The 15431-nt window shown below is 36.7% G+C and overlaps 1 protein-coding gene across 1 annotated transcript in view; it reads left to right on the forward strand.

Annotated features, from left to right (window-relative positions):
* Positions 1-15044, forward strand: part of LOC135204021 (dachshund homolog 2-like) — a 99551-nt gene extending 84507 nt beyond the window's left edge. The window contains 6 exon segments of the mRNA XM_064233956.1: positions 6692-6757; positions 6760-6922; positions 7605-7930; positions 9006-9224; positions 10365-10595; positions 11997-15044. Of these exon segments, the coding sequence (XP_064090026.1) occupies positions 6692-6757; positions 6760-6922; positions 7605-7930; positions 9006-9224; positions 10365-10595; positions 11997-12175 (1184 nt within the window). The 3' untranslated portion in view covers positions 12176-15044.
* Positions 15045-15431: the final 387 nt, after the last annotated feature.

Below are 15431 nucleotides of genomic sequence, written 5' to 3' on the forward strand. Positions count from 1 at the left end.
GTCTTGTTCATATGTAAACATAATAAAATATTTCGTGGTGATTCGTACATAATTTTCTTCCAGATTTTTTTATACCTGTAATTGATTTTACTTTTCATATTTAAAACAAAACTTCTCAAAGTAATTAATATAGGTAATATAAAAAAAGACAGAATTCGAACGGTATATTTCGTAAAGTGTTGTCATATTAAGTAATTTGATTGTGCAAATCGGTATCGCTGACAGTGAAACTATTAACTTAAACGGTATGCAACCTCGCGCCTTAAAACTGGGGACTTTCGGTAATTTCCAGGTGTCTGACTGTCCGAGAAAATAGTGACAATAAAATGTCAAAAGTAACAAACTTCAAGTGAAATCAAGTATCAAATTACATTAAATGAGTTGAAATGCCACCTTATAAAACATTATCACCCAAGGTGAAATTGAAAGTTGCCATAATATTCATTCGTGTGGCATACAGTGAAACTGAAGACTCAGAACTCAGCAGACTCGCGGGGAAATAGTGTAAATGAAATTCGTCAACGGCCCTAATGCAAATCAGATGAAAATTTCCGTGTGGATCGCCGTATTTATGCTCTTAGGGACAAATTTATTACCTCGTATTTCAGTCGATTGTCGGATTTGGATATAAAGCTGGAACATTAATTGGGCCCGTAATCAAATAGTTGAAAGAGCTAATAACAACGGAGGTAAATCCAGGGCTGTAATTAATTCGCTTATTTACGATCCCCGGAATATGCCGCGAATCCTTTCAATGATTCTCGTTGTCTTTGTTTCCTCGGTTTTTGCGGGGCTGAGGATTTCACGTCTAGGATAGTGGCGAGGTCCTGTGTTTGTACAAGAAGTGTTTTTGTGTGCGTCTGCTTTCGCCGGTTTCGATCCACATGAGGTGTATCTTTCGGCTCAAGCAGTTGCATGCAGTGCATGACTGAGCATGTTGTGCAGGCTTTCATTTCTGTTCTTCATTCTTGTCATGATGGAGCATGGAGGTGCACTCATGAAAAATCTCATTTTGGAGTGTCGGTTGATTCACGGATGAAAAAGACCGAAGATGTGGTTAAGACGATGTTTCCTGTTTCCTGTTGACCTGCATATCAAAGTGAACTTGTCAAATTGACATGGTTTATATAAGGAAAGCGCCAGTGCAGGATCATACTGACACTTTTCATTGATAGCTGGTCTCGGGAGGAGGACGATGTCAAAAGGAAATCGGGAGGACGGAGGGAGGAGGCGTGAAAAGGAAAGTCGGCCTTCTTCAGGCTGCCTCATTTTTGACATTGCAAATAGCAAATATTTGTTAATGACCCAAACGGGGTTGTTTATGACTGACGCCATGCTTAGGTGAAGGTAAGAAAGTCTTCAAAGACTAAGAAAAGGAGTAAGTAAGTGGTCATGGAAACGTGGTCAAAAGAGCTTGGAAACGACCTCCCCCAGACAACCTGCCCACGAACCCGAGGAGGGACGGGGATAAATGAAAGGTCTCCGAGAATTTTTCTTCCCCTGATAAATACAACAAAATAAATGGAAACCAATTTGTTGTACCACTAAACTCAATCGCCATTTTCACGAACGAAGGAGTGCAACCAACGGCTGGAAACACTCCTCGGCTTCTGAGGAGGTGTGGCCGCTTTGCGCCAGTATTTGTGGGTTTATGCTAATAGTAATTGGCACATTAGCACAGACTTTAAATTAAGGATGTTAATGGAGTTTTGAAGTTGAAAGTATGGAGAGTCACGAAGAAGAACCAATTGGAGTCCATGATGGAATGCCCGTAATTTGACTTCATGATAAAAGTGTGTAAGCTGTAGTACGTATAACGCTCCCCCCCCCCCATCCTCACTCTCTCTCTCTCTCTCTCTCTCTCTCTCTCTCTCTCTCTCTCAAATGGGGTAGCAGATATTGTTTAAACCTGATACATTGGAAGTTCCTAAAATGTACATCTTGTTAGCGTATGTTATTCATAGGAATATATATATATTATATATATATATAATATAATATGGTATATATATCTATATATAATATATCATATATATATATATAGTATATGGCTAAGACATTTTCTGAACTCATTACCCTCATTCCTTACCTGCGTTAACTTTTAACGATTTGGTGTTTTTATGGGCTCTTTTTATTTTTATTATATATATATTATAGTAATATATTATATATATATATATATATTAGATATATATATTATATATACATATATAAATATATACACGCTGTACGTTAGCAGAATTTAGTATAGGTAACTGTATTATACGTGGCGATTAGGGGATATTTCTGGTCGGAAATGATATTTCATCTCAATTTCACTAATTGGTTGACTGAAATTGGTGTGTCTTCCGTCATGTTTTCCTACATAATTGGCGACAAGGGGGAAAGGGGCCGGCCAATACGGATGAGGAGGAGGCTGTATGGTTTGTAGAAACCAAATAATAATAATAATAAAAAAAATGGTTATAATTTTACATCGTGGTGCTTTACCGGGATTTTGTTCCCAGTTAACGCTCTTCAACCCGTCGGGTAAAATCAATTTTGAGATACGTTCCTAGAAGTGCTTCTAATGCTCTCTTGGTTTTAGCTGTAATTTAGAAAGAAACCGAAGGCAGAGTGCTGTTCATTTCGTGTATGAGAAGCAGACTGTCTAGACCGAGCAGGTGAATATCATTATTTACCTGTAAAGTCAAATGAAGAGACAGGTAAGCTTTTCCCGTCATCCACACCTACTAAACGAGAGAGGAAGGCAACTAAATATATTAATTCCCCCCACTTACTAACCTCTGTACCCCCACCCTAACCCCTACCCCTCCAGGTCCCTCTCCCTCTCCCCCCACATACAAGATAACTATTGTTATGTATTATACGCAGACCCAGCTCAAAGTGGCCCCTGAATAGACATACGACACAACAGACTCGTGGCCATCCCCTTGCAGATACGATCGTTCATCGGAGTGGTTAAGTGCGCATCGCGAGGCGACCGATGCTTAGCAGAAAGGCTCGATCCATACGGGAGAGCCTCGCACCATCATAAACAATCATTACTAATAGTGTTTCTGTGGTGTGTCACGTTGAAATAATTAATCGGAGTCATTGGAGACTCGACTGTCGTCCCTACGACCCTGAAGCATAAGGGCGTTCAGTCACTGTCCTCGTAGTCTCAGCGTTCCAGGCGTTGGCAGAGTTAGTTGGGGAAGAGAATACAGCGTGTCTGTTTTGCCTTGATAACCTCCGGCGCTGTGTTTTATATCCTCAACCACATGATGATGCCTTAAATAAACCAGTGGATTCCAATCAATGCCGCTTAGTACACCAATTTTGGAAGAGAGGAGAATGATAGCAATAGGATTTAACTGTCTTATGAAACATTTTGATTTTGACTTTTTGAATGAATTGTTACAGTTAGGAATAAGAGTTTGCGCGGGCACTGGAACGCACCTTACACACACACACACACACACACACACACACACACACATAATATATATATATATATATATATATATATATATATATATATATATATATATATATATATATATATATCGATCATTCGACCTATAATGACCTCTAAAGCGAGAGTAGAATACCACCGCAATATGTATAAGGTGGGGTCGACGTGCTGCTGCTGCAACTTCCCGATTCAAGGACCTGCGAGGTGTGGCACAGTCAAGTCAATATTGACTCCCTCCTTTCCCTTTCATTTTAGGTTTTCTGCTCCCCTCCCCTCTCGAAAGACAAGTCCCTGTTTGAAGTTCGAACTACATTCATTATTTGCGATTTGTCTTATTTATTCATTTATTTTGGATAGAATGAATAAAAGAAAAAAAAACTGAGGGGAGATTTTGAATAATCTAGTGAGAAATTTAACAGCTCAGTTTTGTAAGAATTTTGAAAGACTAATGAGACTCGTGGCACCATTATTATTAGTTATTTTTTTATTGCGCTTAATTTCGAATAATAAGTAAACATGATTGTAGGTTAACAAATCAACGTAAGAAAGACCATCTCTTGATCATATATAGTGCTGTCAATTAATGAGTCATCGGATAAATCAAGAAAACACACGAATCAGATTCGCATCGAATACAAAAGTGAGGCATTTTTGAAGCACCGGTCTTAAGAATAGACATTTATTATTACTGTTCTTGCAAGGAAGCTGCAACCACAGCAGGGAGGCAGAATGCTGCTACGGGGCCAGTGGAATAGCCCAGGTTCTTAGAAAAGGAAATTGAGAAGTGAGGCGTCAGCTATGAAAGGTGAATTTAGAACAGACGAGATCAATAACATCAAATAAATAAGAAAGTCAAAGGAACATGATAATTAACATATAAAATACGAAGTGAGCCTCATTTCTGGCTGGTGAACGAGTGTAAATTCTCAAGATTCGACGATTGGCGTTCAGAAACTTATGAACGTAAACAAGAACGTATTTCAAGGTAACCGAACAAAACTTCGAATATTTCACGTACAGGCAATTGGAAAAGACAGAACGCAGGGCGGAAAGGATGAGGAAAGATTCGGTGGAAATTACGGGGCAACGCACAAGTAAGTTTTCCCTCCGGAGTGCCGCTAAGCAACCGTCACTATGTTTCATGCCATGTGTACGATGATCATTGCTGTTGCGCTTGTATGTATATCGTGTCAGTAAAATCCTTCATCTTATGATAAAGAATGAGGGTTAATCTGTATCCCAGATGCACGACCTTGTCCTCTGCTCTTGATGATTACTGTTGTGCTAGCGATTTTTGTCAGATTGATTGATTGATATAGGCTACGTGAACTGGCGTTGCATCAACCATGGCTATTGACGCCATGCTTACAGGAGAGATGTGGAAAGGAACCATGCACAACTAACCTCCCACCTTCGTGTTCAACTAAAATCTCTTGCTACTTCATTTAATATATCGTAAAATAATGCATTTGTAATCATTCTCTCTCTTCCTCTCTTCTCTCGTCTCTCTCATCTGGTGTGATTTGGGTTCTCTCCATGCGTTCTCCCTCTTCTCCAACTCTCTCGTACTGGGGCATTTATTTTTGTTTTCATCGTTCTTGTCGACTGAGCGCAGTAACAACACGGCCGTTAAAGTCCTTATTTAATCTAGTGCAAGTCTGGTATTTACTTAATGCGTTTGAAGCTAATCAGTATCCGAGTTTTAATTGCTGCTTTTGACTGATTGAAAAGGAGTAAAAAGTTTTCTTCGATCGAGTTCGAACGCAAAATATAGACGCTGATTTGATTCTTCCTTTGACCTTGACGGGTCTCTCTCTCTCTCTCTCTCTCTCTCTCTCTCTCTCTCTCTCTCTCTCTCTCTCTAGTCGCAGCATGGCCCCTTGAACCAAGTAAATGTTGCTTGCGAACCATTACCTGATTGGAGATCATGAAAGACCTGTAAAAGCGAAAGTTGAGAAAGTAAGATGCCGACACACACTCTTCCTCTGCAAAAGGAGGTAGGACTTCAGACGCTGTAATGATCTAAACCTTTTCTTCTTCGGGTGACGCAGCTATGATTGGCTGTCAATGAAAGCGAAAAAATGACGTGTTGGCAGCTGGCTGCAGCGGCAAATGCTAAGGTGTGACAGGAACATGCTCCAGGAGTGTTAGGGGGTTTTTATCTGCGGCAATCTGGGCCCAAGCGATCTCTGCTCATTGGAGGTTGGGAGAGGTTGGTTGGTTGGTTGGTTCAGCCTCTCCCTCCCTTCCTTCACTTCGCGCAGACCTCATTTTTTTCCTTGTCTCGCTTTTTCCCATTTAATCACATCCATGTGGGACTTGTGATTACGGGTTTATGTAACAACAACGAAAATATGGCTGTGCTGGGTGGAGTTATTTCCAAATAGACTGTCTGTCCATAATTGACTACGGCCAACCGTTCGAAATATATCGATATGTAATGGACGTAAACAAGGCGCAAAAAGCGGCCTCGGTCTAGCCTCTTGTTGCGCTGAAAGGCTTCGGTTCAGACTTGCGTTCTCTGTAACGCTGTACGTACTCATGGTCTCATAATCGCTCCATTCACAGAGAATTGCTTGTCAAGCTGCTCTCTGCCGCGCTGTACATCGTATCGGGAAAACATTCTCTTGCTTGTTTTTATAATAAGAGAACTACTACTTATTTATAAGTTGCGATTTTATCATAAAGCAGATCTGAATATCCGAGAATGATTTGTCCGTAATGATAAAATTTTTATGGCTTTTATAGATAGACCAGGACAGTTTTCTAAATGCCATCATGTGAAGAAGAAGTCTATTCGTAATTTTCTGAATTAAGGCTATATATACAATAAGGGCTACTTGTGAATTAATCTTAAAGCTGTATAAAGCTGTATAATTATTTAAAACAATTTATCGTGAAATGTGTTCTTTTACAAGAATTTGGTGCTTTAAGATATAGCCCGGCCGTTTATAGCATGTTCTTTGTTATACGTAATTTATATATATGTATATATATATATATATATATTATATATATATATATATATATATATATAAATTATTATTATTATATATTAATTTACTAAATCTCTTGTTCACCAATCGTATTTTCCAGTTTTGTCTTAGTATGAGTTCTTCGTTTCCTTGTTTATCTTGGACCAAAGTTTTGCCTTGTGTCGATTGCCTTTTCAAATTCCTTTCAATATTTAGATATTGTCAGGATTTAACCTGTTGCCGTCTCTCTTATTTTCAGGTGATCACCGCCTGGACAAATCCCCATTGCTGGCCAATGGATACCATGCCCCACCTCACTTCAACCCCTCCAGTACATGGCCCACCACATGGGGCTGGGATACCCACATCTGATGCCTGGAGGCCTTCCCGGCGGGCTTCCCGGTGGTCCTCCTGTAGGGCATCACCCTCTTTCACCGACCGACCCCTCGCCCCTGAAACATCCACACATTACTCCTGAAGCGTTGGCCAGGTACGTACGCGCTAGTCTAGTGGCTGATTGGCAGCTTATTGAAATAGGATCATGTCTTCTCTATGGACATAATGAGAGAACTTATGTTTCCCGTTTTCAAATGTTCATGTCATCTCTCTTTGAAAGTTCATAAACACACACATACACACAAATATATATATATATATATATATATTATATATATATATATATAGTATATATATATATATATATATATTTATATAAAAATATATCATATGATAGTGTATATGTAATAATATACATATATTAATATATATATATGTGTGTGTGTGTGTGTATTTATGTGAAATAATAAATTCTATACATACATATATAATGTATAGTATATGTGTATGTATATATATATATATATAATATAATATATATGAGAGAGAGAGGAGAGAGAGGAGATGAGAGAGAGAGATTCCCTTGTGTCATATCACAAAATATATTGTAGCCTCTTATTGATATACCTTGGTTAGATCGAAAACTATTGTAAAATGGCTGAGAATTTGGTGGTGACTGATTGATTGTAAGATACTGGTGTTATAAGAGAATGCGATTAGCGATTACTCTAGCGAAGACCTTATAGGGTGGAAGAGAATGATTATTTTTGATTGATACCAATATTCAGATCCTTGATATTATGAGTGAAGTAAGTGGTTGTGTGTGGCCCTTGCAGAATGCACGAGGAGCGAGTGGAGCGGGAGCGCCAGTTGGCCCTTGAGCAGAGACACGGCCTCACCCCGACCAGCATCGCCGGACCCCATCCCATGCCGCCCACGTCCACGCACGACGACCATCAGCCGCCCACCTCACCCGTCCTGAACCTCTCCAAGGGCGCCGCATCCGACGACGCGCACGAAGACAGAGACGACGACCGAGAGCACGACCTTGCAAGCCACGACTCGGCTCGGGAGGACCTGCACGACGACGACCGCAGGACAAACCAACACGACGACGTCGATCGACTCTCAGATATGGATGACGACGAGGACAAGGATGAATGTAAGTGTCACGAGAAATGTTTAATATATATATATATATATATATATATATATATATATATATATATATATATATATATATATATATAAATGAATGTTATCTCATCTCATGATTCATATACAATCATTAAGCTACAAATATACTTAGTCTCTAATTTGCTCTACCTTGGAATTAATATATTTCCATATATGTTAACCAAAGGGGAAGTTTTTCAGTTGATAAGAAATACTTCGGCTCATGGGCTCGAACCACGGAACCAAGAATTAAGGACGTACAGTGCCACGCTTCACCCACAAGGCCCCATGAGCGGACGAATTCCTTATCAACTAAAAAATTCTCCTTTGTTTAACATACATATATGATAATATATTAATTCCGAGGTAGAGTTAATTAGATAATTAAAAGACATTTGTAGCTTAATGCTTATATATATATATATATATATATATATATATATTTATATATATATATATATATATATATATATATATATATATATACACACACACAAACAAATTGCCTAAGGAAAGAATATCCCTGGGAAGATAATACATACATACATTCATACACTCTTATATAGATATATATATAATATATTATATATATATATATATATATATATTATATATATATATATATAGTATATATAATAATATATATATGTGGGTATATATATAATATATATATATATATATATATATATATGTATATTACAGGCAGATAGCGAAACCATGCACCAAGCGTTTCACAAAACTACCTGAAATTTCAGGCAGAGAGCGAAATGCACTTAAGGTCATTTGATCCAACGGGGGCTAGTACTAAACACGGCGAAACAGTTTCACCGTGTTACAATAATTACATTTCACTACCTGCCTGTAATATCATATATATATATATGTATGTATGTATGTGTGTATATATATATATATATATATATATATATATATATATATATATATATATATATATATATATATACTATATACGTATATATATATTTGTTTGTTTTTTTCAGTATTACCAATCATTATGAAGAGCTTTCCCAACCTTGACCTCATGCATCCTTCTCCTGCAGCAATGGACATCGCTGATGCCTGGACGAGAGCTTCCAGTAATTTGGGTCAAACGCAGCTCAGTTCGCCGCCTGGGGCAGGGGGGCCCGGGGGTGCGATGAGCATGGGAGGAAGCGCCCCGCTGTCATCCACGGAAGTTCTTCTACGCAATATCTTGGGTCTCCTTCGGGTTGCAGAGGAAAACGCACGGCATCACGAGAGACAGACGCAGTATGAGAAAGGTAGTGTTCCCCTTTTAGTACTTCATTCCTTTCAAAGATCGCAAAAGCTCTGCAGATGCCCTCAGGAAGTTTGTGCCATCACTGCTCCTTACTTATTACGAAGACCAGATTTTTTTTTTTTTTTTTTTTTTTTTTGCGAAATTGATTGTTCATAAATAAAGATCGTTATTATTTAAAGGTCAATAAATTAACATTTTTATCTTAAATTACCAGGTTATAAGTTTAGTTTGCAGTTGTCTAGGCAGCTGTTACGGAAGTTAGCTTTTTATGGTATTCATTTTCTTGATAAGAGTTTAAATTTGTGGAAGTGCCACTGTCATAGTTCTTATTACAAAATAATGCACGAAACACGAAAAAGGGCGGCCTTTTTACTTAATTATAGCCTTCATCTTGGGTACATTTTTTTTTATATTTTATCGTATTGTATGGGTTACGGGTATTGAAGTTTTTATATTTTTCACTATAATAAGAGTCATGAAAAGAATTTTTAGTTGTGAAACAGTTTTTTGGTTATTCAATTTCAACTTCGCAAATGTCGTAATGACAACAAAGACTGGTTTTAAACTTTTATGAGACAAGTGAGTGTTAGGATGGTCGCTATTATTTAATTTCAATCAGTATTGTAAACATGATGTTCAAAGAGAGGCCAGTTTCTCAGTTCTGTCTTCAGTTTCATAATGACGAAGACAGTGGCAGCAATTATTATTGCTAAAGTTAGGTTTCTTTCAACTGATGCTTTTGCCCGCAAAATATTTTGCTGTTATAATTCCTGTTGCGTTTTTGGAAAATAGTTTTTCAAATTTTATACCAACTTTTGGTTTCACGCTTCGCTATTATGCTAATGACAAAATCGATATTTATTAATATTATTATTATATTATTATCATTATGATTATTATACGTAGCAGTAATGTTTTTTATATGTAATCAGCAACGCAAAATCAATATCAATATAATATCTATTTTCTGCAATACAAAATCAGTATTGTATTTCAATTGTGATGTGCGGAATTAGTATTTCTTGTTTATGCACTGAAGTGTCAATATGCCAACCACATTTCTCTTTTGTGCTTTCTGATAACAATTACATAACTTATTTCTGCATCGCGATATCAATCGAGTTCTCCATTTCGTCCACAGCGGAGCTGAAGATGGAAGTGCTTAGAGAACGGGAACTGAGGGAGACCCTTGAAAAGCAGTTGCAGGAGGAGCAGAAGAACAGGATATTGATGCAGAAGAGATGCGCCAAGCTGAAGAAGCTTCGTCGGCGCCTTCAGGAGCGCCTCGATGTCGAAGTCAAGCGCAGAAGTCGGTACGAGGACCACCTCCGCTCCAACTCTCCAGATGCGCTTGGAGACATAAACGGTAGGTGTAAGTGAATAACGCCTTTCCTAGTTGGTAGTTTTGTTTGGAACACACACGCACACACATTATATATACTATATATTATATACTATATATATATAATATATATATATATGATTGTGTGTGTGTATATATATATGTATATATATTATATATTTTATATATATGTTATATATTATAATAATATAATGTTTGTGTGATATATATCAAATAAATACTGTGTGTGTGTGGGTGTGTGTGTGGCATATATATATATATATTTCATATATATATTATATATGTATATATATATATAAATATATGATATATAAATATATATATATAATATATTAGTGGTGGTTTGTCTGTATGTATTATATAAAAAACTATATATATATATGATATATATATTATATATATATATATATATATATATATATATACTATATATTGTGTGGTGTGGTGCATATATATATATATATATATATATATATATATATATACTATATATAAATAATATATGTGTGTGTAATGAATGTGTGTGTGTGTGTGTGTGTCATATATATATATATATATATATATATATATGTGGGTGTATTGCAATATATACCCCCTATTATATATGGTATATATCTATATTATGTGATATATATATTATATATGTATATATACTGATATATATATATATATATATATATATATATATATATTATATATAATATAAGTAGATTGTACTGTATGTATGTGGATATAAATAACACACACGCACGTTATATATATATATATATATATATATATATATATATATATATATATATATACGTGTGTGTGTGTGTTATTTATATCTACATACATACATACAGTAGAATCCACTTATAAGAGGCCTTGCGGCTTTCTGATAAGAAACAAAGCTCTAATATATATATATATATATATATATATATATATATATATATATATATATATATATATATATATATATGGATTTAGATATATACATTCATACATATTTCGAATAATAATGGTCAAGGTTACCAGAAATAAAAAAGAATAACTATCTTCCTTTCCACAACCTTTATCTCAGTATGAAAATGTTAGACATCAGATTATTATATGATAAATGAGCAGACAACTTTTATGAATCCTATTAAAAGAATGAAAAATTAGTCATTAAGTCTTAAATAGTCGCGTAACGGTGTTAGTTTCCCCAGAAAGTCATTTTTGTCAGGATATGAAATTGAATTCATGAAAAGATTGTGAATTATTCATGCGTATTTTCCCTTTATGCTGATGAAAACTGCTAAAAATATTTTAGAAATTGATACGTAAGTCCCTTTTCTTACGAAAATATTAATTTCATACAATTACCAGGAAACTCTCAGGGGTGTTTGTTGCTTGAGATTGACACCTATTTGTTTTCTTCGACAGACACCATACGTAAGGAGATGGAAGCCATCGCAGCAGAGCTGAAGAATGAGACTTTCCAGAAGGTTCAGCAACAGGCCGAGGAGAGGGACTCTGTAGACCGTCTTTTGGCTTCACCTGCTTTGGCCAACCATCCTGCCATCACAGCGGCCACAGCCAAAACGACTGCTGCCTGGCGGTAGATGGTTGCCCAAGGGTGGTAGCGACTCTCGTTCGATTTCTTTTTGGGATTTCTTTATCCTTGAGGGAAATATCCACTGGGTTTCTCGTCTCCTCCGCCTTGTCTGTCCGCGGAAGCATTTTTACCCGGCAAACACTTTGTAAGGAGAAGCGTTGGAGGAAAAGATGAGTTGCGGTGGAAAACTGTTTCAACTTTTGGGACAGTTCATAGTTTCATTCAGCTTTCCATAATTCTTGACCCTCGCAGAAGGACAAGAAGAAGAAGAAGCGTAGCTAGACCTCTTGGCGCGAATCTACGTTCTGGAAACCTCGAAACCAATTTTCCCGTTGTGTGAAGTGCTTTTTAGAGTAACGCAACGGTTTCATATGATTTGATAGCGTCACTGTCTACAAGCGTACTCTTCAGAATCATGAGTAGGTAAGAGAGCTAAGGCCTTGGTATGGAGTCTGCTTTATAATGTGTGTGGGACTGATGTTGCTGAACTACAAGTATACACTTGATTTTTGCCGATGGCTTAGAAAAGGACTCTTTACCCGTGGTGTTATGTGGCATTTAATACTTAACTGTGTACATACGTAGAGAGATAGGGAAAAATGGTTATACCTGTATCCATAAGTTAAGTATTCATATAGTTTCAAAGAGACCGTGAAAAGGAGACTGCAAAGCGTGTGATGAACGATGAAAATACGAAACCAGAGTCAGCGGCGGTGCGCCAGACGCCGCCATCTCCGGTCTGAAAAAGATAGTGACGTCATCATTACCAGTGTCTACCTCACCAGTGCAAAAATAAGGAAGAAATTGATGCACAAGATATCATCCATGATAAACCACATTCTTTCCTTTTTATGTAGAATAAGTGGGCACAGTTTTTGTCCTGCCTGAAACTGGGTATACGTATTATGTGGGCAGGGATACATTTATGGACAGCAGATAAAATACACGCTGTAAGGCTGTAAGTAAGTCCATAAACGGACCTCTCGCAAGTCAGTCAGTGCTTGGAGGGTACTGCCGAGAGAGAGAAGCTGAGGTCATGCAAGGTCACTGAGAAGGTATATTTAACAATGCCCGAAGCCTAATTTAACCCTCATCAACACGTACAATGCTGTCCCATTCTTCCCCCTCAAGCAGTCCAGGGCAATTTGAAAATAATGTTTAGTAATTCTCCATTACTATTTAACTTGTATTTATTGTCTTTTATTTTATTTTTTTTAAAAACTTGCTGGGGTCAGTCGTGTCGAGGTAGTTACATACAATGTGAGAAGGTTGGACACCTCTCCTTGGTTCCTTCATTTTTTTTTATATTCATACACGTGCAGTGTATACATACATACATACACACACATATATATGTGTGTATGTATGTATATATGTATGTATTTTATATTTATATTGACTACTGGCCGTATTGAGAAAGTAGTGGTGATATTATTTGCAATATTCATAGGAAATATTTCGACAGATTAATTTTATATTATTACATTTTTATGGATTGTGCTTCATAATGTCAATTTTAACTGTAACATATCAAGAAGAGCGAAACTAATTACCAAAAAGCTGCACAAAAGGAAAGAGAGAGAGGGAGCGTGATGCGTAATTCCATTAATTCTGGAGAAAATAAAAGATTGATAATGTCAAACTCTGCGTCATGTGACAGACACAATGGCGCTTTGCCGTTTTGACCTGTAAATCGAGCCAAAAGGTGAACAGTAATTATTTTCTGACGTTGTAAATCCGCTTATGTCTCGGCATAAACAGGTTGTACGACTTGCTACCATTGTAGTATGATAGAGTATAGTCGGTAATAACTTGGCATTTGTAAGATTTTGTACATAGAGAAAAAATACAACCATATACTTTTAAGGGCATTAATCCATTTAATAGTCATAGGATGAGTAAGTCATCTCTAGCGCGTAGTGAAATAGATTTACTTATACGTTTGGCATGACCCATCTACTGTAAATCATTTGTCTGATTCTCATTGCAATTATCGCTATTATGATTTCCAGTTTTCATAGTGCCAATGAACCAACATATGCTTTGTTAGTTACATATTTTAGAGTAAGAGCCGTTGGCATGTTCTTCCTGTCAAGAGAAAGAATGGATTTTTTTCTCTGTCTCTTTTATTTATGAGTTTCTTTTATATTACCACTTTCTTTGTAAACTGTTGCTTCATTGCTATGAGGGACCATTTAATATTATTATTATTATTATTTTTTTATTTTTTTTATTTTTTTTTTATTATTGCCGATATTTTGAATATAATTAGCATTTTTGATCGAAGTCTACCACGTATTAATCAGTTTTAGTTTTTTTCCTGCCCTCCCTTCGACTATTCATTGATCGATTGATTAGTTAACGTAAGTTGGCCCTGGAATGACTAGAGTCATCGACGCTGGTCTTCGTAACACATGAACAATAGGCTGTTTATTGTTATCTTATGCATTTGTAGGTATTTAGGTTCATATCGAGAGAGTAAATTTATTTTGCCAGTTTTTCTACCGGTGTACCAATGAGTAGCTGAAATAAAATATTTAAGCTAATATAATGAATGGATAGAATACGTTGGAGTAGTTCAAACACCCCCCCCCCTCCCCCCGTCCCTTCCCTTCCCGTTCCCCTGTCGGCCCCATTGATTCTTTGGATTTTTTCCCGGAACTAGGAGAACTTGACTTCATTCAAGGTTGTCCAGCTAGCTAAATTTTTAAGTTCTTTTATTTTTCCATCGGGTTTTTTGTTTTATTTTTTTCTCACCTTCCACCTTTTTAACCATGCCTTGTATGTATGTAACTAAAGTAACGTTGTTGTATCCTATAATGAACCTGAGTGTTTCTCTCATTTTTATGTTGTTTCACTAAATAAAGCAATAAATTGCGACAAGTAGTGTTATTATTTGACCCCTGAGTTTATTATTGTTATTATTATCCTCGACTGCCTGTTGAGGACATGGTGTGTGTGTGTGTGTGTGAGAGAGAGAGAGAGAGAGAGTATTTGGCGTATATGAGGCTTTATAGGAATGCCATAAGGAACTCGCATAAAGTCCTTCCCTTAAATTTTGGTTTACATTTTCCAACCTAAAACACTGAAATTATCCCAAGAAATTATTCATGATAACCTTCATTCCATCCAATTTCGAACCACATTTAAGATCAGTTCAGTAACAAACCCTTTGATGTGAACTTCCGTTGTGGGAGCGGAATGGAAGTCTAGTTCCAAGCTTGGCCAGACCAGCTATCAGACACCTGACAGGAAAAATCAGT

The sequence above is a fragment of the Macrobrachium nipponense genome, chromosome 44, assembly GCF_015104395.2.
Source record: "Macrobrachium nipponense isolate FS-2020 chromosome 44, ASM1510439v2, whole genome shotgun sequence".
Classification (NCBI taxonomy): domain Eukaryota; kingdom Metazoa; phylum Arthropoda; class Malacostraca; order Decapoda; family Palaemonidae; genus Macrobrachium; species Macrobrachium nipponense.